This window comes from Phyllobates terribilis, unplaced genomic scaffold (genome assembly GCF_046119375.1).
Source record: "Phyllobates terribilis strain yellow unplaced genomic scaffold, ASM4611937v1 Scaffold_258__1_contigs__length_2716348, whole genome shotgun sequence".
NCBI lineage: Eukaryota > Metazoa > Chordata > Amphibia > Anura > Dendrobatidae > Phyllobates > Phyllobates terribilis.
In genome coordinates this window covers 1,131,429-1,157,547 of record NW_027363018.1, presented here as the reverse complement: position 1 = coordinate 1,157,547, position 26,119 = coordinate 1,131,429, and the positions used below count along the sequence as shown (strand labels likewise).

Here is a 26,119-nt window from a genome sequence, read left to right as displayed (position 1 = left end):
AGGAGGGAGAAAATTTCGACATATTCATCACGCCAAATTTTCTCCTTCACCTCTTTTTTTAAATGTGCCCCCAGTGGCCCCTCGAAGCACACATACACCTCACCCTTTGCCCTATCATCCAGCTTCACCGTATCGCCCTTGTCCTTTTCCGTCTGAACCGATACTGAAACGCCCGTAGATGCTACCTCTGTGCCCGCCGCAGACCCTACCGTAACGCAACTGGGTTGCAGCAACACCTCCTGGCCTGGTAACCAAGCTCCTACGGGGGATGGACTTGCCCCACCCGCTGCACCGCTCTCCATTCTAAGCAAAATCTGTGACATGCTATGCAAGATATCCCTAATCCCCGATACCTCTGCACCCCCGGGACCACCTAAACTCCTCCCCCCTGGCCCTACAAACTGACCGCTACCTCCCCTTAGCAAAACAGCCCCTGCGGGCGACAAACAAGACATAGAATCATACTCACGCAGTTGCGCAGGTGCTGTGTCCCCGCCAGCCGGAATTCCTGAGTCCTGACGATCACCTCTTCCGTCACGATCACTCCTGGAATCGGATCCTTCTGTGTCCATTCGCCACTCAAGGCCCGCGCCCCTGGCCTCCGCGTCACCAGGGGGACCTGAATGGTCACGGATGCTGCAGACTGGCTTCTCCCTGACGATCGCCTCCCGCCAGACCGTCTTGCACTCCTGGATGCAGCTCTGGGCCTCCTCCGGCAACCAGACCCAGACGCACAGGCCTGGACGCTGCCAGGCAGAGCGGTGTCGCTACCCGCCGCTCCTTCCCTTCCGCGTCGTCCATGTGAGCCAGGCAGCAGTGGTTCCCTGGACTGCTGCCTGCCCGCAGATGCTTGCCTCCCTGGTGTCATGGCGACGTCTCTGAGCTGGCCCACCAGGGATTCGACGGACGCCATTTCTGGGAAAATCACTCTGCTGCTCCTCAGGGAATGGCGGTTTTCCCACACTTTTCCCTATATATGCGCCTCTCCCACTACCCACCCCCCAACTTCCCATTATCCAATCCCCAAGGCTGCCTCATTCAAAAGGGGGGGGGGGTGAAACCTCTAGACCAATCCCAGTCATGGGTGGCTTCCCCCTAGCTGTGCTGTCTCCAGCCCCCTCCTTGCTGATAGTTTTTGGTTTGCTTTCTTATTGCCTGTAGCATTTTACAAGATATGGGTATATTCTGTGAAACAGGACAAGTTTATCTTGGGATATGAGTTTTTGAATGCAAGATTGTTGTAGATATGTGAAAGCTGACATTGATTTTGAATTTAAGGCTGCATTCACACTTTGCTTTTGCAGGGTTTTCTTCGTTTTTTTGTTGCTGCAATCGAGATAGAAATGGCAAAAAAATGCAATGCAGCTGCAACATGTGAACTTTTTTTTTATTTTACTTATAGAGCGTCATTAATTCCACAGCTCTTTACAGACATTATCAACACTATCCACATTGGGGGCTAGCAATCTAGATCCCCTATCAATATGTCTTTGGGGTGTGGGAGGAAACCCATGCGAACACGGGGATGTGGCGCCCCTGAGGGTTCGACCGCCACAGGAATGCTGCACTTCTCTAATGGAGTGTAGTGTTCCTCCTCTGAGGTAAGAACAGTGTGATGGTCAGGACCCTTCCTTCACATCCAACACCACACTTCTCCCACCAGAGGGGGCTAGAATGCACTATGTGCTGCCCTCCTGGTTACAGGGAGATTGGGGAACCAAGAGTTAGGGGAACCATTTAGTGGGTGAGGGTGGAGGACTCACATTTTAGTGACACTTTAAATTTCATATTTAATAAAAAGCCATCTTGGTTCATGGTCTTTTGGGAGGTCCTTTGGTCTTTGATCAGTCTTGGAACTGTGAACACTGTGATCTCCCACCCTGAGTGTGGATCCTGTGTGGACCTGCAGCGGATGGAGACACAGCCCTCGTACCTTGGCCTTGGGACGAGGGGCTGGCTGGAGATGATGAACGTCTCAGCCCGGTCAAGGACCATGACCAAGAAGGCCCGGAGCTTAAGAGTGTAGCTCCATAGCAAATGGATCCTAGGGAGGATGCAGACGGAGCGGTAGACGCCACCTGTCCTCGCCCACCTGATATTTTCAGAGGGATTCCGGCTGCAAGAGGGGTACCGGCCCCCGACACCCGACCTTGCTACTCCACGTCCTGGTCGGTAAGCCCGGTAGGCCCTGAGGATCCCACCGGGTATCGGAAGGAGCGGAGCTGCCACCCGTACCCTTTTTCTGAGAGGAGCTCAGAGGGAGACCCGGCCTATCCACACACACACAGACGGGAAAGGACCCGGTCTGAAGTCTAGGAAAACTCTGGTGCAGAATCCTGATTTAACACTGGACTTGCTCGGAGGTTGTCGGACCCCCGTCCCTGGTGGCCGCAGAACTCCGCGAGGAGCAGGGAGTCGCCTTCCTTCTGCCATCTCTTATGTGAGTAAAGCCTTGGAAGTTCACCCCTATGGCCTCCGGACTTTCTTTAATCGGCGCTACACCGCACGACACAGACTTTCTAGACTACTACCCCGCCTCCGTCCTGTCTCTCTGCCCTGAGGCCTTGCTCCGCCTGTGGGGAGTAGTAACAACGCCAGCTGCCCTAACACCAGGCCTCAGCGGACTGCGGTAGCGCTGGTGGCCTTCACCAGGTGCCACAGGTGGCGTAGTTGTAATCAGCCACTCAACCCGGATGAGCCCATACCATCCCTTTTAAATTGTGACGGCCCTGAGCACGGAGCGGGTCCGGGCCACGGCTGCACCCCATCTCTCCATCTTAGGACCCGACTCCGAGTCCCCCATCTCCCAGGGTAAAGAAAAGGGCTTCCGAGAAGAGGCGTCACAGGGAGAACATACAAAATCCTACATTCATGCAATAATGAACCCTTTAAAAATGTTTTAAAATATAGCATCAACCACAAGTATTAACTTCTATCTATTTTAAGGGTTATTCCCATCTTCAAAGTCAGGTATAATTGGAAAGCGCTTGTAAAAACAAGCAACTTTCTAATTTACTATTTATTTAATGCGGCTCAAGCTGACAATATAAACTTAGCACATAGACGGGTAGATATATTTAGTGGTACAAATCACTGCCTCTTTTCTTGAGAAACTGAAGTTTAAAGGGAATCTGTCACCTGTTTTTGCTCTGTAATTTGAGAGCAGTATGATGTAGGGGCTGAGAGCCTGATTCCAACGATGTGTCACTTACTGGACTGTGTTTTGCTGTTTCAGTACAGAGTTTTATCAGCAGGAGATTATCACTATAGGACAAGCTGCCCGCATGCCTCCTAGGCCATCCACACACCCCAACATTGAATGGCAGCTTTTTGTCAATATACATTGGCAGCTTTCTGTGTACAATCAGTGGTATGGGCTGGATTACATAGGGCTCAACATTTCAAGGTCTGCTAGACCTTTAGCAGAGAAAATTGTGACTCTATCATAAGTGCTGGACCCAGTAACTAAGTTATACATTGCTGGAATCAGGGTCTCTGTTCCTACATCATGCGGCTGTCACATTACGTAGCAAAAACCTGCTGATAGATTCTCTGTAATCATATATGCTTATTATAGTTCACTGTGCACCCTTAGAGTGGTCTAGAGGCTCAGTGCACCGTTCCATACACTGGTTTTGCATGCCCCGCCTCCCTCATTAGTGATCGACAGCGCTGCCTTGCCTGGAGCTAGAACTGTCTGCAGAAAAAGCTCAGGCTGACAGTCACCAGTGAGGGTGCAAAATCAGTGGGAGATCGGTTTGCAGAGCCTCTTGGTCACACTAAGGATGCATCAAGCTTCCTAATTTGCTTATTTGATTAAGCTTCAATTACTGCAGAATAGAGGCAGGATTTGGAACTATAGGTGTAATTTTTCGAGTGACTATATCCCCTACAGGGTTTTGTTTTATAATGTCAGATTGGGCTGACAGATTCCCTTTAATACCTGCCCCCTGATAATTAAAATTGCATTTTTTTATTGTTTACTGTTCATAGCCTAGACAGTAGCAGTGGCTAAAGATGCATTTACAAGCTCTTACATAGTGAGCTTGCAAGCACTGCACTGAAACTGGACAGGATCTTTGGAACTTGCTATTAGTTCCGATTCTGGCCAGCTTCAGTACCACTGCACTTCTTTAATGCTGCCTCATATAACATCAGGGAGCGCTAGATTCACATCTGGCCTGAACTGTCAATCAAGCAGGAGCGCACTGCTTCTTAGCAAGTAGGTAGCTGTGAGCCTGGAGAGCGGTGCGCTCCTGAAAATAAATCACGGGACAAGCCCTTTAATTCAATTTATGTTGTGCACCATTTTATTTGACCAATAAATAACAGATTAGCAGAATTTCGGGTGCTGCTAACACACCCTCCAGGAATGCATTAGGGCAAGCATAACTAGCAGATTGCCAGATATAGTGGTGCTCATCTTGAGATAAAACAGTACAAAATTATGAGCAAAAACAGCATGAAAAACTGAATGAGAGCGACACTCACAATTGATACGTGAAAATACAGCACAGTATTGTGGTCGTCATATGAGGAGACATAAAGACAGTGTCGGACTGGGGTGCCAAAGGCCCACCAGTAACATTGACTTTGGGGGACCCACTTTTCAACTGCATGCAAATATTACACTACCCTTGTTCACAAATTTACCTATACCTCTATATAATAATAAACTGGGTATTTTGGTGAATGAATGATGGTATGCTGCTTTTTTTCTGTTCCAAGTGAATTATGCCAAGTACTGCCCATATAGTGGAGTTGGGGCCCACCAGAGGATTTCCCTGCTGCCCTATGGGCCAGTCCGAGCCTGAATAAAGAGGAATGTAAGCGACAGCTGTTTCGCATAAACTACACTTCTTTAGGCTCAGCCGGAAAAAGCGTAGTTTACGTGAAACAGCTGTCGCTTATTTATGTCTTTATGTCTCCTCATGTGACAACCACAATAAAGTGCTGTACTTTCATGTACTAGTGGTGAGTGCCGCTCTCATTCAGTTTCAATCTGTTTTTGCTCACCATTTTATTTGCAAATTCTTATGAATGACAGTAAATCACGTCTTATAAAAGCGCTTTGTGTTTTTCAGCCCACTGAAATTGGCATCAGAAACTGTTGGCCAAATGTAAAATTCTGCCTTTTTTTACCATCCTTGGCCATTTATTGGCTGTGTTCTTTTGTGCAAAGAACTGGGTAGATGGGACAGATAATAAGTTGAAATTTCGGCATGTGATGTATTTTAGTCTGTGTTGGTCATCGGTAGCCCAGCAGTTATAGATTAACGTACATCATTACAACTAGAAATCCTATTTATACAAGCAATACATATAAAAACCCAGGATACAATGATTAGAATAGTGTAGAAGCTTCATGGCAGTAGATCACTACGTTGTGGGAAACCTCTGCTCCTGAATGGAGTAAATCTATAACACGAGGCCGATCTCATCATAGAACAGAAGTTCCTCCTGGTTCTTTATATTTCTGGGGAAGTCGACTGAGTACTTATAATACTGATGAAAAGAATAAATGGCCGTGTATAAGACAGAGAAGCTGTTTGACCGTATCCAACTTGAAGAGAAAGAGATGTCACTTAGTTGATACATTTGTTGCCATATCTGTATTTTATCTGTTAGATGTTGAAGGCTTTGATTCCCTTGTGTCAACTGGAGAGAAACTTAGTCCTCCTACTGCTTCAAGGCCTAAATCCAGCGGGAGACGTCCACCTTCCCAGTCTCTGACGTCGTATGTATGTGCCGCAATTCATGCTCCACACAACTAAATGCTGCTCATGACTAAGGGACGGCCTATAATGCAATCTACAGAAGTGCCCTACAGAATAGGAGACCTGAGCGGCAGGGATCACTTTACACCACTGACAGACCCAGCCTTACACATTCTTCTCATTATTCTGTTTGTCCTGGTTATAAGTCGTCACTCTCCTGAACCCAGCTGGTAAATGTATAGACACGTGCAATTTTCAAGGAGTGTAAAGACTTCTCATGAGTACAGATGCCTTAAAGGGAAGGTGCCATCAAAAAAAATGTTTTCAACATTTGCGAAAACGTAAAGTATTATTGTTTTGATTCGTTTCTCCAATATTATCATATTTTTTTAATGGAGTAAAATATGAAAAATAATTTAAAAACTTTGACATGTTCCACTTTGAAACACTAGGGGGAGCCGCTACTGAAATTTGGCATGAAAACCTTGTGTAGAGCTGGCATGCATTACGACTGCTGAAAATCTGGGCTGGATTTGCTCCATGTCTGATGTCTCCTCCTCCCCCCTCCCTTTCTGGGTGTTTACAAATGGATAAGAGACAATGAAGTTTAGGAATTAGGATCTCTCACAGTGAGGAGCCATTTTGTTGTAGACACAAAGTGATACCAACACACAACTACATGCAGATCCTTATGCAGCAAGGTCTGATATTAGGCTATGTGCCCACTTTGCGTAAATTAAGCAGAAATTTCTGCATCATTTCCACATCCCCCTGCTGCGGGAAAGCACAAGCCTAATTCACATGCGTTTTCCTGCAAAACACAAGCGCAAATCCAGCGTTTTTGCATGCATTTTAGCATGCACATTGTCAAGAGCTTTCCAAGCGATATTAGCATCACTTGGAAAAGTGCTTGACAGGTTGGTCACACTGCATAGTGCTTGACAAGTGTGACCAACTTTTTACTATTGATGCTGCATATGCATGTAAAAAATAATAAGTCTCCTCACCGCTCCTCCCCGGTAGCTTTGTTCCCATAGATACAGAGCGGCAGGACCTGTGAGGACCTCACGGTCACATGACCGCAGCATCATCGCAGGCCGTTGCCGCAATGCATCTCTGGGTCCGGAGGCAGCGGCGGTGAGGAGATTGTGGGCTGACAGAGGGTAAGTATATTGATATTTATTATTTTCATTATTTTTTTACAACAGGTTTTATGGTACCTGGGCCTGGAGGTGAGTCTCCTCTCCTCCAGACCCGGGTACCATACACATATTGAAGCGCACAATATACACATGGTGGGCATGGACATACGCATAAGGCGGCGATTACACCGCGTAACCGCAAAATTAATGGACATGCTACGTGTTTTTACGCAGCGATAATACGCAGCATGTGCTCATGACTTGCGTTCTCACATAGGGGACCATGGGGGGCATATATACTAGCGTTTTTCAAGTCTTTGCGCTGCGTAATTTACGTGAAAAAAACTCTTAAACGCTATGTGGGCACACAGCCGTAGACACATAGTGATACCAACACACAACTACATGCAGATCCTTATGCAGCAAGGTCTGATATTAGAGCGTCAGCTCTGCGGCCCAGGCCTGGATATACAGGAGTATATAGTACAGAGCGGTCACTGAGGTCTGATATTAGAGCGTCAGCTCTGTGGCCCAGGCCTGGACTGAATATTGTCCTTGTGTTCTTACTATTTATTTTGTATATAATGTATTTAAATGTTTCAGTTTTATTTAGTAATTTGCATTTTCATTATTAATGCAAATATAAAGGGTCGCTGGTCATGTGACCTCTCATGTTATGGATTAGGTACCAGTGACAAGTAACAGTAGAATAGTGACTGCAGCTCTGGAGGTGACTGGAGGATAAGACGTGCTGTCTTATTCTTCAGTCACCTCCAGATCAGAATTCACTATTCTGTTACATGATGACACAGAATAGTGAGCGCAGCTCTGGAGGTGACTGGAGGATAAGACCAGATGTAACAGCAGAATAGGGAGTGCAGCTCTGGAGGATAAAACCAGATGTAAAACCAGATGTAACAGCAGAATAGTTACCGCAGCTCTGGCAGATAAAACCAGATGTAACAGCAGAATAGTGACCGCAGCTCTGGAGGTGACTGGAGGATAAGACCAGATGTAGCAGCAGAATAGTGACCGCAGCTCTGGAGGATAAGACAAGATGTAACAGCAGAATAGTGAGTGCAGTTCTGGAGGTGACTGAAGGATAAGACCAGATGTAACAGCAGAATAGTGACCGCAGCTCTGGAGGATAAGACAAGATGTAACAGCAGAATAGTGAGTGCAGCTCTGGAGGTGACTGGAGGATAAGACCAGATGTAACAGCAGAATAGTGACCGCAGCTCTGGAGGATAAGACAAGATGTAACAGCAGAATAGTGAGTGCAGTTCTGGAGGTGACTGAAGGATAAGACCAGATGAAACAAAAAATGAATACAAAAAAAAACCAACTGCGGCACCTTCACTTTAATGCTGTGAAAATAAGAAGGAAGCTGGGGATGGAGGAAACTCAAATGGTCCCAAAGGGTAGACTATAATAAAAAGCGCAACACAGCACTTAGCTAACATATTAGTGTTGTTCTCTAGTCAATTCATTTTCACTAAAGAAGGGGGCTGGAGGCAAGGAACCTAGATGGAAGCCCCACATGACCGGGAGGGGACAGGAGGGTGTCATTTGAACTTAAAAGGATAGGGATTGGATATAGGTTGAAGGGCGGGCATTTGAGGGGGGGGGATAGATAAAGCAGAAAGGGTGGGGTGAGAAACGGTCAGTTCAGAGAAGAAAGCATTGGAAAAGTCCCAGAGACAAGAACAATGGAGAAAGTCCTTTTGTGTGAAGACACTTACCAAGAATATGGAAACTGTAGATTCCTTGAGCGCAAGACTGAGGGAGGCTGCAAGATCCAGAAGTGGAGGGTGGCTGGAGTCCCAGCTGTCTGGATTGCTGGGGAGTGATGGGGCAGAAGCACCTCCATCAAGATCTGGAAGGGCCAGCAGGAGGACGAGGCCCCCCGTTAGGATTTCTCCGGACACGGTTAGTGCGGGCAGCAGGCGCAGGCCGCGGAGCCCCTCAGGGGACCCTGCGTCCGGTGAGCGTGTTGTTGGAACTCCCCGTCAGCGTGCCCGCCGCGGCAGGAATCCGCCTAGCCGCCCTGCGGGCTCCATCTGCAGTGTATCGCAGTCCTCAACTGAAAGAACCCGGTCGGCTGTGCTGCGGCCTGCTCCGGTGTCACGCCGCAATACCAGGGCCCGGGCCGCGCCAGAAGCAATGCCCACGATACAGCCACGTCAGCTTCCGGTGGGCGGGACATCACCGGAAGTGCTAGCAACGTCACTTCCGGAACCGGCATCACGTGACGGGGCTACTCAGGAAGTCTTCGACGGAGATATGCACATGCCCCCCAGTTCAAGAAAAGGCACCAATTCAAAGCGCCGTGACCACAGAGGACGCGTAGCGGGGGGAGCAGCAGAAGGATCATTTGCACGGCAGGTACACGTGGCGATGCTCCAGTCGGGGTGCCTGCTAGAAACAATGGGACAGGGATGCAGCAGCAGAATTTCACGGGCAGGCAGCGGCAATTTGAAGATCTGCTGCCTGGCTCGATGCAACACATTCAAGGCGGTGGAGCGGCGGGCATTAGCACTGGGATGCCTGGCAGTCAAACTTGGAACACGACAGGCCGGACACGAGAGTCGGGGTCTGGAAATCAAGGAAGGTCACGGACGGCAGGAAGGACCAGAGCCAGGATTGACTGAGGATGAGCAGCGGAGACGGCGGCGAGTGCTCAGGTCCCCCCTGGTGACGAGGAGGACAGGGGCGCGGGCCTTGCGCTGCAGCAGGAGTCGGACGGATCGGAGACTGGGGAGGATAGAGGTGAATCCAGGCGTCGGCAGGACACAGGAATTTTGGCTGGCAGGGACACAGCACCTGCGCAGCTGGGTGAGTTTGCTTCTATGTCTTGTTTGTCGCCCGCTGGGTCATTACTGTATGAGGGAGTTGATAGGCAGTCGGCGGGGCCCAGCGGGCAAAATATTAGGGGAGGTTGCGGGTCTGATATAATGGGTCTTAGAGACATTTTGTTTAATATGTCGCAATTTTTGGCTAGAATAGATAGTGGGGGGAGTTAATCAGGGTGGATTGGCATCCGCGGCAGCGATGTGGGTGCCTAGTCAACCGGTGTCTTTGCAGGTGGGAAGCGAGATGGGCAGGTCGGGGGTCAGTGCAGACATTATACCTTCTGGGGTATCGGTTTGTGTGCAGACAGAAAAGGACAAGGCGGATAATGTAAGACTGGGCGATAGGGCAAAAGGGGAAGTTTATGTGTGCTTTGAGGGGCCGTTGGGGGCACACCTAAAAAAAGAGGTAAAGGAAAAAATTTGGCGGGATGAGTACGTAGAGATTTTTTCCCTTCTTCCATTGGAAAAGTTTAACCTGGATAAGGGAAAAAGGAATGAGAGTAGAAAAGAGGAGGAGGAGAAGCGTAGGTGGAGGTTGATTCCTCAGACGTTTGTAAATTGGTTACAGGCTTTCGCAATATTGGCTAGTGTTATTGGGGAGAAAGCTCCTGATAATTGCTCAGGCTTATTCTGCTAGCTTGATGCTATCGGGGAGGCCCAGAGGACTTACGGGGGTCAGGCGTGGTTAAGATATGATGAGCAATTTCGGCAGAGAAAAGCAGTCCGACCGGAGATCAGATGGGATCAGAAAGACATTGGGTTGTGGTTGAGGGTTATGGCTCCAGTGAGGTATGGGCAGTCCTTTCACGGGAACAACAGTAGCGGGAATCAATCAGCGGGACATGGGGGAGGTAGTAAGGGGGCGCAAAACATTAAAAAGGAAGCGGGAACTTGCTGGCAATTTAATGATGGCCAATGCAAGTACGGGAACTCCTGTAAATTCAAGCATGTGTGCTCCCATTGTAATGGAAGCTCACATAGAGCATCAAAATGCTTTAAGAGAGGAAAAGGAAAGCCGTCGGTGGTTACCGGTCAAGGGGGTTACTCCGGTGAGGGTTCACGCGATGGCCCCCTTTCTAAATAGGTATCCGGATCAGTTGAAGGCTAAAGTTATTGAGGATGGGTTTTTGGATGGTTTTAGAATACCAGCTCCTGATCATGTAGTCCCTTTTTCGGTTAAAAATTTAATGTCGGCTCACCGTTATCCAGAGGTGGTTAAGACGAAGTTAGCTAAAGAGGTTGAATTGGGCAGGATGGCGGGACCATTTCAGGAATTGCCTAGCAACAAGGTGATTATTTCACCGTTAGGAGTTGTGCCCAAGAAAGAGGTGAATAAGTTTCGCTTGATTCAGCATTTGTCATACCCTAAAGGGCTTTCAGTGAATGATGGCATTGCGCAGGAGTTGTGTTCGGTCCAATATACATCTTTTGATGCGGCGGCACAATGGGTACGGAGGTATGGGCCAGGCTCGTTGCTAGCTAAGACTGATATTGAGTCTGCTTTTAGGTTGTTGCCAGTTCACCCGGATAGCATCCCGTTGTTGGGATGTTTTTGGGAAGGGGAGTATTATGTTGATAGATGTTTGCCAATGGGTTGTTCAATTTCGTGTTCTTTGTTTGAAACTTTCAGTAGTTTTTTGGAATGGGTAGTGAAGGACCTGGCTTCTGTGAAGTCGGTCATTCATTATTTGGACGACTTCTTGTTTATAGGTCCCCCGCAATCATTGTTGTGTAGGAATTTGTTAGGTACTATGGAGTGGGAGGCAGAGCATTTTGGCGTACCTTTGGCAGTAGAAAAGACGGAAGGCCCTTGCACAACCCTAAGTTTCCTGGACATTGTAATTGATACTGAAAGGATGGAGTGTCGGTTACCAGATGATAAATTGATTTTGCTTAAACAGGAGGTCGATAGGATCGGGAGATTGCGCAAGGTGACACTGAAGGAGTTACAGTCACTGTTAGGGCGTTTGAATTTTGCGGGCAGGATTTTGCCAATGGGTAGAATATTTTGTCGCAGGTTGGCTGGAGCAACAGCAGGAGTGCGGGCTCCGCATCATTTTATTCGCTTAAATAAAGAACACAAGGAGGATCTGAAAGTTTGGAAGTTGTTTCTGCAAAATTATAACAGAAGATCGTTAATACAGGAGGAGTTTTTGAACAGTTATGATTGTGAGATATTTACGGATGCTGCAGGAGGTGCTGGTTATGGGGCATACTGGAAAGGGCGGTGCAGTGTAGGTGAGTGGCCGAATTTGTGGAAAGAGAGGGGTCTTACGAGGAACTTGGCATTTTTGGAGTTGTTTCCTATTGTTGTGGCGGTGAATATTTGGGGGGAGTGTTTTGCCAACAGGAGAATTCGGTTTCACTGCGATAACATGGGAGTTGTATCGGTCATCAACAGTTTGTCGGCCTTGTCGCCGCCTGTGATTAGGTTGCTGAGGGAACTTGTACTTTGTTGTCTTAAGTTGAATGCTTGGATTACAGCAGTCCATGTGCCAGGTGTAAAAAATTCCATAGCAGATGCCTTGTCTCGTTTTCAGTGGGATCGTTTTCGGGCACTAGCACCAGAGGCAGAGGACGTGGGTCAAGAATGCCCTTCGCGGTTATGGCAGATGGTTATGGAGGAGTGGGACGGTTAATACAAGAGTCTATCACAAGGCAGACCTGGGCATCATACGAGGCATCGTTGCGAGTATGGAAAAGTTGGATTCGGGAGTGGGGTGGAGTGGAGAGTGAGGTAGATAGAGAGACGGCTGTGTTGTTTCTGCTGGGAAAGGGCGGCAGAGAGCGGATAGTCGATTTCAAAAGTTGGCAAGTTTGTGGCAGGATTAGCATTTGGTTTTAAATTGCTGGGTACGAAGGATGTTACGAAGGCCTTTTTGGTGAAGCAAGCTTTGAAGGGCTTTAGGAAAGGAGGTAAAGTGTTGGATAAACGTAGGCCGGTAACCTTTAGTATCTTGGAACGTTTGGGTTTGGTAATGGATAGGATTTGTTGTTCATTTTTCGAGGCCACATTGTTTAGATTGGCTTTTGCTTTGGCATTTTTTGGTGCACTAAGGGTAGGTGAATTGGTGGCACTAAGCAAGAATAAGGTTGGGGGTTTGTTTGCTGAGGATATGAGCGGTCGAGATGGGGGCATTGAATTTTGGATAAGACGGGGGATGACAGATCAATTGGGCAGAGGAAAACGTGTGGTCTTAGGTGAGGTTAAGGGATCTTTGGTTTGTCCTAGGACATGTTTAATGGCTTACTGGCAGGTTTGGTCAGGGAGGAAGGGCCCATTATTGTGTCATGAAAATGGTGAATTTTTATCGCGTTTCCAGTTTATAGCAGTGTTTAAGAAGGGTATTGCTGAGTTGGGCCTTAGCCCTGAGGTATATGGGTCACATTCCTTCAGAATTGGCGCGTCATCGGAAGCGGATGGTTTGGGGTTAGGCAAGGAAGTGATAAAACGCATTGGGAGATGGAGTTCCGATCGATACCTGTCTTATGTAAGGAATTAGGCATTCGGTCTAATGTAATTATCTTTTGGTTTTAAATATTTTTGGTTGTCTTGTTGCAGGTGGAGTCCCGTTGTTAGTGTGGATTATGGGGCACTCTTTTGTCCACTGGGGGGCACTGCGGGCGGACGTGAGGCCCGACGGTAGGCAATTGGGCTTCAGCCGAGAGCAAGCCGTGGTTCTGTGGTTGGGTTTCCGAGGGATGGTGTGGAGAAGAGTACTGCCAGAGTTCCATAAAGCAGCTCATTTGGATCGGGCATCGGATATTTTAGTGCTGCACATGGGAGGGAATGATTTGGGGGCTCGACCGGTCAGGGAATTGATGAGGGACATTAAAATTGATCTTTTAAGGCTATGGAGATCGTTTCCTGAGGTGTTGACTGTTTGGTCTGAGGTGGTGCCCAGAAAAACATGGAGGGAGGCCAGATCATTGAAGGGAATTAATAGGGCACGTATAAAGTTGAACAGAGCCATATCAGCTTTTGTTAACAGGAATGGGGGAGTAAGCGTACGGCATCTTGATCTGGAAGCGGGAGTTGGAGAATTTTGGGCAAAGGATGGCGTGCATTTGAATGATATACGCATCGATTTATGGGCATTGGCCATACAAGGCGGGATTGAAAGGGCTTTGGCGGTGTTGGGGCGCTCACGAGCCTGAGGTGGTCAGGGCTGTTCGTTTGTGGCGGGTGGGGGGGTTGTGGCCAAATTCATCCAAAGAGAAAATTACAGGTGCAGTGTTTTATTTGGTATGGGTGAAAAGGGGAGGGGGAATGTGAACCATGGAACCCGGGTTGGCCGTACATGGTCAAGAAGGGGGCTGGAGGCAAGGAACCTAGATGGAAGCCCCACATGACCGGGAGGGGACAGGAGGGTGTAATTTGAACTTAAAAGAATAAGGATTGGATATAGGTTGAGGGGCGGGCATTTGAGGGGGGCGTAGATAAAGCAGAAAGGGTGGGGTGAGAAACGGTCAGTTCAGAGAAGAAAGCATTGGAAAAGTCCCACCCACCCCTTTTTTCGGTTGTTTGTTAGTTTCTTTTAAATTGCATTGGAAAAGGGCGGGTTTTGTAGGAAGAAGAACAGGGAGGTCTAATAATTAGGGTGTATTAGGAGGGGTTTTATATATATATATCTATATCTATATATATATATATATATATATATATAAAAAAAATTTAGTGATGTGTTAAGATGTCTTTGTCGCAGTGGCTGGCGGGGGGGGGTTGGGGTTCTTGGAGTTGGCACGGAAGTGTCGGTAAAAAAGGAGATTATCAAGTTACAGGCATTGGCTTGATTAAGGGGGGTGATCTGGCATTTTGGTTTTGGGGGCTCTGGACGGGGTTTTACCCTGGGAGCTTTTGGTGCCCTTGAGCTGGCGTGGTACGGCTGAGGGTAACATGGTGGTTCAAGTACAGTTTGGTTTATGCCAGATCAATTTTTTAACTCCAAGAACCCTTACCCTTGTTATTATAATGTTTATATGTTTAATATTGTTGTTTGTTAATAAAACGGCCGCTGTGGCCAAATTTATCCAAAGAGAAAATTACAGGTGCAGTGTTTTATTTGGTATGGGTGAAAAGGGGAGGGGGAATGTGAACAATGGAACCCGGGTTGGCCGTACACGGTCAAGAGTCTCTTTATAGCTGTGCTGGTAAGAATGGAGATGGCTGGCTTATTACGCATCTTCTTGTCATGTAGGAAATATTGCTACATTCAGTATACTTTTATTCACTACGATCTTTTGTAGTCCTCCCTTTCCAGTCCTGATTTCTTTGACTCTCCAAGTCCAGAAGATGACAAGGATGATATCAATCACCTGTCACAGAGACCTATAGACTCATCCAAGAAAGCCCCACGTAGTCTTACATCACAGGTAAGTAAGGGGAGCGTGCTCTCTGTTGTGGATCAATACAATTAGGACTGGGAGGGTTAAAAGTCAATGTGTAATCTTACCATGGAGGAAAGGTGTAGATGATCCATGCTTATCGGGGAGTATAGCAATATAGCTGCCTACTGTAGCTGCTCTATTTCCTGCTGCGCTGATGGTCCCTAATGTCACGGGTGTACTCTCTTCCCTTATAAAAGCTAAATAAGTAATTGTGGGAAAACCTTTTTCTAGAAGTAGATTTTTACCATTTTATCATAGATTGCATGCTTTAAGGCATTGTCCAACTTGACTAAGTTATTACCCATACATGCATGGAATGGTGATAATTTGTTGATTAGAAATTATCAAAAAGATTTGTAGGACCCTAGTCCAGCTGCCATATTGGTAGTCCATGGCTGCCAGAGCAGAGCCCTGTGAACCTCCTCCTACCTGCTGGTGTTCCCAGTGTCTCTTCTGATCCGTAGGCCTGGCTCACTGTCATTGTTCTGGTACAACGCACACATGACACTTAGCCAGGCCTGCCGATCAGAACAAGCACCAGGGATCCTGGCCGTTAAAAGGAGGTTCACAGAGCTCTGCTCCGGCGGCCATTGACTACTGAAGTAGTCGTTGAACAAGGATCCCGCAAATCTTTTTGATCATCTCTATTGCAGATTGCTTGAGGTCCCACTGCTGTGATTACCACACTCTCAAGATATGAGCACAGCACCACTCCATTCATTGTCTGTGGAACTCTGGCAGGCCATAGAAATTGAATGGAGCAGCAGTGCACATGCACAGCCATCATTCAAATCCTGTACATAGGTGGTAACTTGCTACTTGGGACAACTCCTTCAAAGGAATTATCCTACAAACGAGGTGCGGACATATCATTGGTGCAACCTATGGGGCCGCACAGGGGCCCAAGAGATAAGGGGGCCCATTTCTACCTCCAAAGCAGGTGCAATTTTGCATTCTTAGGAGCTCTTGGACTGCAAAGGGCCCATATATTGTTCTTGTACCCGGGCCCTTTTCTGTCTGTATACACCAGTGCTACAAACAACAGGTGATTATATGATGATGCAGGGTCCAACTGCTGGGAGTCCCACCAATCCTGAGGACTGTATTTCACATGTGAATGGAGCATTAGGGCATATGCATGACCGCCGCTCTGTTGACTGCCTATGGCACAGGTGGTCACACATACTGCTGTTCCACAAAACCATAGAAGTGAATGGAGCTGTGGTCACACACTGTGGTGCACTGCTGCTCCATATTGCAGAAATAAGACCCCTGTTCTCATGACTGGTGGAGGTCCCAGTGAACAGACCCCCAGTAATCTTACATTTATCCCCTATCTAATAGATAGCTTATGCTGCATTAGCCAAGTCAGCTCTGTACCATCTATGGGGGTCACTGTATACATTAGAATATTAAATGAAAGTGTTTTTTTTGTGTTTTTTTTCTCGTTAATCAGAGCATTGCCTATGACTGAGCTGTAATTGTGGCTGCAGTTGTGCCTGCATTTTCTTAATATCTTTCAATAATGAAGACCACCTAATAGCACATATAATACCGCTGTATTTAGGCAATGATTTACCAGCATATGGGAAATATTCATTTATGATTACTACATGTGTCCTTTTAATAATAATAGTTTTCTGTACATATTCAGTGTATTCCTGTCTTGTAGGTACCAGAGAACAGAGCTGCATTGCCCCCCAAACCAGGAGGCTTGATTTCAAGTGTTAGTTTCTCACACGGCGCTCCTGGAGCCCCATCAGCATTTCACATTGTCACCTCAAGTAGTCACAGGTCAAACTCTCCGTCCTTTGGTAGCTCCGATGCAAGACACACAGTTGAGCATGGCCAGTCATCACTAGAAGAGCTGCAGGCACAAGTCAAGGAGCTTCGAAGCATCATTGAGACAATGAAGGACCAGCAAAAGTAAGCTTTATTATACCAGATGCCGGCAGCCGGGAATTAAAGGACTTGTTCTGATTTAATGTTTTTGTGTAAAGTTTCAAAAATGTCATGGATGACTTTTTTATAATGTGCAAACCAAATGAATGGCTATCATGTCATACATAGATAGCCCGAGTCCACAAGATGGAGAGCCGCTGCTTGTCAGGGCTCAAAAAAGAGGTTCCCTGGAGGTTGTCCTATCTAACAGGTTTTCCTGATGAAAGAAACTCTTAAAATGTCATGATACATTGTATTATTTATGGAGTATTTGTTTATTTCATCGCCTTAATAATTAATCCATACCATTTTTTCTCTGAGCGTGAATTCAGTCGGAGCTTATTTTCATCAGATCGGTGCTAAGAGACACTATAATTGTCACAGTCAGTGATTTCCATCTGGCTAAAAGAAGAATGTGCAAAAGACGAAAAACAAATCTGCAATTATGTTCAAAATATCAATTTAGCAGAGAATAGGAAGTAATTAACACAAACTATTCACACTCATCTAATAACAGCCTGTAATGGATGTTATAAGACTTCATTCAGCACATTGGAAGCAGACAATTTTGCTATACGTTCAGAAAATGGACCTTTTCTCTAGATGGATCTAAAGGTGCAGTGAGCAAATGTACAGCCATATACTTAGGTCCATTTACTATTAGCTTCCAGCATTAAAAGAAATGAGTTGAGATGCTGTTTATGACAGGGCAGAATAAAGCCTCAGACTGTGTGACTATATGACTATATTTTTGCTATAGTTTTTCATACTTTTTTACATTTAGTACATCCCAGTTTGCAAGTTCCGTGAATGTACCTATCTTTCTTCTGCTGGTATATAGTGAGATCCACTGGGAATCTAAAACATTGGGACAATGCTCTAAGAGGAGAAAAAGAAAAATGAGATCTTGTACAGTACAAGGTGTAGAAAAGGGCTCCCCAACCTGTGGCTCGCAGACCTATAATGTGTGGCTCGCGGCTGTGTGTCAGCTTGTTGCCTTAGCACCATGTCTAACAAACAGATATGAAGAGCAGGTCTCTAGTTCCTGACGTTTGTGAATAACCCCATACAGAAGAGCAGGTCTAGATGCTCATATATAAGAGGTTGTCCACTACTAGGACAACCCTTTATCACTCTGAATGTTTGCCCTCGTTAAAATAAAAACCCCTGTCCTCACCTCCCGTGCTGGCGCAGTTCCACTGGTGTCGGCACTCACATTCTGGGGCTCTCGTGCGGTTATGTCACGTGAGCCCTGCACCATATCAATACTGGTGTCCTAGTCCTAGTAGTGGACAACCCCTTTAAGAGTTGGAGAGATAAATGAAGTCTGGAGATGAGACTGGAGATAAGATGATACTGCTAGTTAAAGGGTTGCTTGAAGTTGGATGCAATAATGTGGTGGGAGTGCCTGCTGCGAGAATACCGAATATGAGTGCGGTGAGAACCCCTGTATGTAAGCACACTGCCTTGGTTTTATTTCTATGGGGAAGTTCTGGCTGTTATTATACCAGTAATGGGGCTCTGGGTGTAACTACTGTGGGATAGGGAGCGGGATCTGGATGTCACTAGTCGGGGGGCTCTGGATGTTGCTCATGACCCTCTCTCAGAGCTGAATGCGATTCCCAAGGTAAGAAATGTTGGGGATCACTGATCTAGAATTACTCAGGCCTGAGTGCAAAGGGGGGGTAGATTTCTTGATGGTAGTGACTGTAGACGTCCCTATGGTGGAGCATTTGGGACAGACTAGTTCTTTCTTGGTAGTGAAATTCTGGGATGCATGATATATTATAATCTATACAATCTGTGAGTTCTATTTGCCAACGATAGGTAGCACCAAAGTAATTAATTTCAATAATTTAAATGGATGGTCAGTGGAACAAAAACGTCTTTATATTTAGTGCCATATTAAAATGCGAGAAGGATGGAGTAAATTGAAATATAAGACAGTGGAGTCTCTTGGCTAATGTGATGTAGTGTCTGAAGCAGGTCGTATAGTCACTGAGCATATCACCAGACCAGCAATAAGGAGCCTGGTGTATCTGGCAGCAGAGTAGAGGAGATGATAGGGTAGCACATGTAACTATGGCACAGCAGGGATTGACCTAGGTGTGATTATAGTGGACGCACATAAATACATAACTGATTGGTTCAGTTGATTCTCACTTGGTTGCCTGAGTCTCTCCTGGAGATGAATACTGTGTCGCATCTCCTCCTAGGGATCCAGTACAATCACCATAGTGGGTAATCCTTTTGTGGACTGTCACTGCCATGTCTCCTCAGAACCTGCCCCCTTGGTTATTTCCAGCCTCAGAGGTCTCGCAAGCCAAACAAACCAAACTCCAACCCAAAGATGAAGGGTTTTTTAGGTGGTAGGTGTAGGTTGTACCACTGGTATCTTGCAATGGGGTGAGAGCTGAACTATGAATTTGAGGCTTCAGCATCAGAATTATTCAGATCCTGTCCAGACTAGGCTTGAAACATTGGTCCATGCGTAAGCAGTAAATTCATGGGCTCTATGCTTAAACATATGTAGGCCTAGGATTATTAAGAGGCTCGATGTGGAACCCAGGATGATGTGTCCACATCAGCTGACTGTTTTTTTTTATATATATTTGTTTTTTTTGCAAATGAGCATTTGTCATCTGAACATTTGTTGCTTTTCTGGTGAACATTTGTCTGTGTCCAATATAAGCACAGGGTGATATATTAGATGAAAATTATCTGAAAATAAGATGCTTCTCCCTATGTATTATTCAGTATATGCAAAGAAGACTGTGAAATAGATAATCTGTGGAGCACATATCATCTCAGATCTCAGCACAGCTTACCCCAAGCAGTATTTCAGGAGTCAGATTCCTACTCAAACTATTTGGTTATTCGGATTCTCCACATGTTTCATTGTCCTTGTTCTTCACTTTGCTGCCTTTTAAAGTATAGTTTAGTATACTCGAGGTTACCCCAGAAAATTAATTCCATCGTTCTTGTATTTTTATTTTAGAAAAGAAATAAAACAATTACTGTCCGAGCTGGATGAAGAAAAGAAGATTCGTCTTCGATTACAGGTACACAATATTTGACTTGAAGCCCTTCCGAAATAGTAGTTTGGAAATGTATGCTGTAGTTGTGCTCTGACCACAGGTTCCAGTGATATGATAAAAGTCTGAAATTCTCAGAGTCCTGTTAGTACATCATCAATCATAGGCTTACTCATTAAAACGGTGTAAAGAAAATCCAGTTGTCTTTCTTCAATAATATACTTTTTATTAAGGGATGTTTTACAAAAGAAGGGAAAGGGAAAATAAAATATGATAAAGACAGTATAGTAGTATTACAACAGTTACATCATCCTAACAAAACTTTTAACTTGGAGGAAAAATCTGGAAAAGGATAGCCGGAGAGGAAGAAAGGAAAGAAAGGAAGGAAAGAGAGAGAGGAATGGGATGGGGAAAAAAGGGAAGGATGAATGAGGAAAACAGGGGAAAGGGAGGTGAAAACAAAATAGATCATCTATAGTATAAATCCTTGTTATGGCATCACAGGATTTCAGTTTAATTATGTTAAAATAATAAATGATTTGTATACTTTCTGGCTAAAAGATGTTATTTGTTTGGAGAGGTATTCTTATTCAGGGAAAAGTATCCAGTATCCAGATCCAGAAAGACCATATAGAATAGTATTTCTTAAGAGAGCTGTTTCTTAACGCATAGGAATGTTCTAAAGAATTGTGAACTAACATCTTATCTATAATTTCTGAGATAGTAGGAACATTAACTGACTTCCATTTAGATTCAATAAGTAGCTTTGTTATAGCCAATATATGAATGGAAATATGTTTTATCTTCTGTGGGAGTAAATTTGAGTCAAGAGATAGAAGGGCTAGTTGTGGTGAAATATTAACTGTAGAGTTGTTGATTTTATTCAACAATTTAAAGATCTCTTTCCATATTAATGCAGCTTTAGAACATGTCCAAAAGATATGAAATACCGTATTTTTCGGACTATAAGACGCACCGGACCATAAGATGCACCTAGGTTTTAGAGGAGGAAAAAAAAAAAATTAAGCAAAAAATGTGTTCATGATGCACTTTTAAGGGGGAGGGGGTCTTCTGCTGACACTGGTATAGGGGTAATGTTCCCCAATTCTGACAATATCCCCCATCCTGGTATATATGTCTCTCCCCTTCCTTTTATACGTGGTCCCCATCCCCATCCTGGTATGCCTGGCATCCCTCCATCCTGGTATGCATGGCACCCCTCATCCCTATCCTGGTATGCATGGCACCCCTCATCCCTGTCCTGGTATGCATGGCACCCCTCATCCCTGTCCTGGTATGCATGGCACCCCTAATCCCTATCCTGGTATGCATGGCACCCCTAATCCCTATCCTGGTATGAATGGCACAGCAATCCCCATCCTGATATGCATGGCACCCCTAATCCCTATCCTGGTATGCATGGCACCCCTCATCCTTATTTTGGTATGTATGGCCCCTCATTCTAATCCTGGTATGTATGGCCCCCTCATCTTTATCCTGTTATGTATGCCGCCCTCAGCGTTATCCTGGTATGTATGGCCCCCTCATATTTATCTTGTTATGTATGGCCCCCTCATATTTATCCTGTTATGTATGCCCCCCTCATCCTTACCCTGGTATGTATGGCCCCCTCATCCTTACCCTGGTATGTATGGCCCCCTCATCCTTACCCTGGTATGTATGGCCCCCTCATCCTTATCCTAGTATGCATGGTACCCCTAATCCCTATCATGCTGCACATTAAAAAAAAAACACTCCTACTCACCTTTCTTCTCTCCTCCAGCGCTTCATCCTGCCTGCCCACTCTGATCTCTCCATGTGAGCCACGCATGGCGTCACTACCATGCGCAAGGAGAGATCAGCTGCCGGAAGTCACTGCTCCCAATGCCGGTACTGTGTGCACGGGGAGCAGTGACTTCATGCTCCTTCATAGCCGACACACAGCGTAGCCGCGCTGCGGCTCCTGCTGCTGCCGGGCTACCGCGTGATCCTGCTTATTAAAGGGCATGAATATTCACCCCCTCTCCATGCCCATGGGCGTGGAGAGAGGTTGAATATTCATGCCCTTTAACAGCGAGCACAGGCAATTCTGGCAACAGCAGGAGCAGCGCTGCGTCTATACTGTGTGCTGCTAGTAAGGAGCGTGGGGAGCACTGAATATTCATTTTCTTTAGCAGCGGGGACAATGTAGGCTGCAGCGGGCGGCTGCTGCCTCCTGTTCCCCGCTCCTCCACCGCTGCTGCTCCCCCCACACCCCACATATATATACAACCCCCCCCCCTCCAACATTTGGACTATAAGACGCACCCCCCATTTTCCTCCAAAATTTTGGAGGAAAAAAGGGCTTCTTATAGTCCGAAAAATACGGTAAGTTGGCTTTTTGTCCACAGTATCTCCAACATGAATCAGAGTAGTCCACAAAGGCTTTCTTTAGTCTGGCTGTACAATTCCTCTTCTGGAAGATTATGAAAAGTTTTTAGGGAGAGGAAGTCTATCATTGATTCGTTTTCTGCTATTTTCTGCTTTGAATAATAATATTCGCTTCAGAAGAAGCCTGGATATTTGGTAGGGCAATTCCCCCTTTTATTTTTGAATAGTAACATTTTTGCAATTCTCTGAAACTTTTTTTGCCATCTATAATTTGACAGTTGTTTATGAAGAGATTTAATCCATATTTCTGGGACTAGGATAGGAATTGTTCTGAAAATATATTGTAATTTTGGTAGTATAATCATTTTGTAGATAGTAATCCTACTCATCCACGAAGTGTTAGATTTATCATAGTTGCCAATGCTTATTTGGATTTGCTTTTGCAATATGTTTAAGTTCTCATCTAGGATTTTATGTAAAAGGTTAGTGAATTTGATTCCAAAATAGCGATTATGGGATTTTTCCATTAATTTTGTAAATTGATAATCTAAGAAAAAAATTAACATTTTTGATTTTTTTGGCATTTATTTTATAATTGGAAACCGCTGAAATTTCTTTGATATTTTGGGTAATAACTCTTAGTGAGTTGATAGCGTCAGTAATGGAAATGAACGTGTCAACCGCAAATAAACTAATTTCATGTTGTCTAAAATTAAGTGGGATTCCCTTTATGAGGTCGTTGGTTCTGGTAATTTCAGCAAAGGGTTCCATTATGAGATCAAATAAGGGTGGAGATAATGGACTTCCCTGACGTTTACCATTAGTAATAGTAAAGGTTTTAGAGAGTAAATTGTTAATTTGGATCTTTGCTGAAGGGCATGAATAAAGAGCAGTAATAGTTTTAAGAATTTGTTCTTGAAATCCAAATTCGTTTAAAGTGGCGACCGTGAAATCCCAGTTGATGCGAACAAATGTCTTTTCGGCTTCTAAAGATAGTAGTATGGAAGACAATTTTTGTTTTTCCACATATATAAGTAAATTTAAAAGTCTTCTTGTGTCATCTGAGGCTTGTCTTCCCTTAATAAAACCCTACTTTATCAGAATGAATTAGTATAGGCATAATTGTAATGAATCTTTCAGATATTAGCTTAGCGTATATTTTCAGTGTCTGTATTTAGAAGAGATATCAGCCTTTGGTTCGACATCTCCTCAGAATTACTATTTTGTTTAGGTATAACAACAATGGTGGCTATTAGGGATTCATTTGAGAATAGGCCATTGTTGGTCGCTTGATATAACAGAAGTTAGGGGGTTAGAGAGATGATGTCTAAATAATTTATAATATTCGGTGGGTATTCATCAAGTCCGGGGGATTTATTTTCCTGCAATTTCTTGATGTCAATATCAGTTTTGTTAGTAGAGAAAGGGGAATTTAATCATTTAATTTGCTCTGAGTTTAATTGCGGGAGTTCTTCTGAAAGGAAATTATTTATTCATTTAATATTTAATTGGGTAGTTTCTTTATCGTCTTTCAGATTGTATAGGGAAGAATAAAATGTAGCAAATTGTTCCACTATAGCTTGCGGGTGTATGTAGTTGATTCCATCTTGGATTTAAGTTCAGCTCTAAGACTTATTATGGCAAAGTGAGTTTTTTTCCGTCGGATTTTGTTGTTGTTTTGCCACTGCCTTGCTAATCTTTTGGGTGATTTTTTTTATATATTTTCTTTTGTTTTCCTTTTGTGTTGTGCATTGAGTTGGATAAGGATCCCTCTAAGTACTGCCTTATGGACATCTCAAATACTAGTATTTGCGCAATAAAATAATGATGTAGCCACTTATGGTTAGACCTTTAAAATGAATTTACTCTGAGGGTCTACTTTTCTTCCTTGTTCTGGATTGTGACCATTCTCGGACATATTCCGTCCGTCCTTTGGGTCTTGAATAAGGTTGGCTTTTCCATTGAAGAAGACTATGAGTCTAGCAGAAAAACACCACTATACGAAATGTTATTCGCTCTTAAGATGCTAGTTATGCCAGCAAAGGATTTTCCTAGCATATCTCTTTTGAGAAGACCAGAAATATTTTTATTGACTGGTAAGGAGGAGGTAGATATTAATTTTTCTTTAGATAGTCCAGAAGGCGACCGGTCCTTAGTCTGGAAGAAATGTATTCTCGCAATTGCTTCTCTTGAAGTGTCTCCTGACAGAAAACTAGGTTTTGGTAGCCTATGGGCTCTGTCTGTTGTCAGTTCTGCATTAGGAACCGATGGTAGTGTTTTATATATTAAGTCTTTAATATATGGAGCCATTTGTGACGGGGAAACATTCTCAAGTATTCCCCTAAATTTTAGATTGTTCCGCCTGTTGCGGTCCTCTAAATCTGTAAGTTTTAATTTTAATGTTTTAACTTCGCTTTTAAGTAAACAATGATCCTTTTCCAAAGCGTATTGTCTGCCAGATATGGGGATTTTACTTTTTTATTTGTGTCATTGATTTTCTGATTAATATCTTTTCAGTATTGTATTTAGGCTTTGGAATCCATTGACCATAATTATGTTCAGCTGTTGAATGAAAGATGAATGGAGGTCTAGCAAGTATTTTTCTGATGGAGAAAGATTAACAGGTTTCTCTTTTATTAAAATTGTGTTTGCGTTGTCACTATATCTATTAATGGGTATCAGAATAGGAGACATATCAGGAGAAGTTGTATGGTCCCTTTTAGGTCTATGTTTAGAGGGGGTCAAATTGGGAGATATGTCCTCTGAACCATCATCTGTTTCAGATGAGTGTAAGTCCTTTTTATTATCATTGTTACCCTTTATGCCACTTGCCTGCTTCTTTCCTTTATTCCTTGTATGAGATCCACCTAATGTGAACGATGTGTCCATATTAATAGGGGCAGTACGGGAAGTATATGTAATAATATTATCAGACAGTTCCTCATCTTTGCCTGTCATCATTTATCTTGGAGCTGCGCTGTATGCTCAGTATCCAGAAGCTCTGCTATTAAACAGCGTGATTGCGGCCGTTGCTAGTGTCTGTCAAGAGGGGATTCTCCAAGTGCAGGGACTTCTCCTGAGCTGGTAAGTAGCCCGGCTTCTGAATGACATTGGCGCTGCCCGCTCTGTTGCTGGCACGGCGCTCCGTGTCATTAGTGAGGCGTGCGGTGCTGCTCCGGGGTAGAGGGAGTTTACTCACTGCTGCTCTTCAGTGATTCCTGTCAGCGCTGGGCTTTTGCTTCCCACGGTGAGTTCCTTTCTTTTTACCTCAGGTGGAGGTAGTGGTCCCATTGGATCTTGATGGTGGGCCTCAGAGGTGGGTCCAGGACTATCTTGAAGGTCCAGGGGGTTCTTCTTTTCTTTGTACAAGAAACAGTTGTTGCTCTAAACATTCTCTATCCATTTTTATTCCAGATGGATGTCAATGAAATTAAGAAATCTCTACAATCCAAATGAGAACAATGGACATGTCACAGCCCACATCAGAAGTCCTACAATCATGAACTTTTCTTCCCTCCAAGGCCAAAATACTTTTGGTGCCAAACGATCTAAAATTTGCCTCAAACGCGACAAGCACAACAGCCGTTCACCTACCAAGGACGCCCTGGTGACTTTTCTAGCTCTCACCCACGTGAATATCGGTGGACTCCACGTTGTGCTCAAGTGTTCCTCCT

General features: G+C 44.9%; 1 protein-coding gene across 1 annotated transcript; it reads left to right on the top strand.

The window, feature by feature from the left end:
- Positions 1–5,521: 5,521 nt before the first annotated feature.
- LOC141219261 (SH3 domain-containing kinase-binding protein 1-like) lies at positions 5,522–25,901 on the top strand. Its single transcript, XM_073666029.1, has 6 exons — positions 5,522–5,555; positions 5,629–5,741; positions 14,959–15,084; positions 16,772–17,025; positions 20,039–20,102; positions 25,860–25,901. The coding sequence occupies exons 1-6, from the start codon at positions 5,522–5,524 to the stop codon at positions 25,899–25,901; spliced, it is 633 nt and encodes a 210-aa protein (XP_073522130.1).
- Positions 25,902–26,119: the final 218 nt, after the last annotated feature.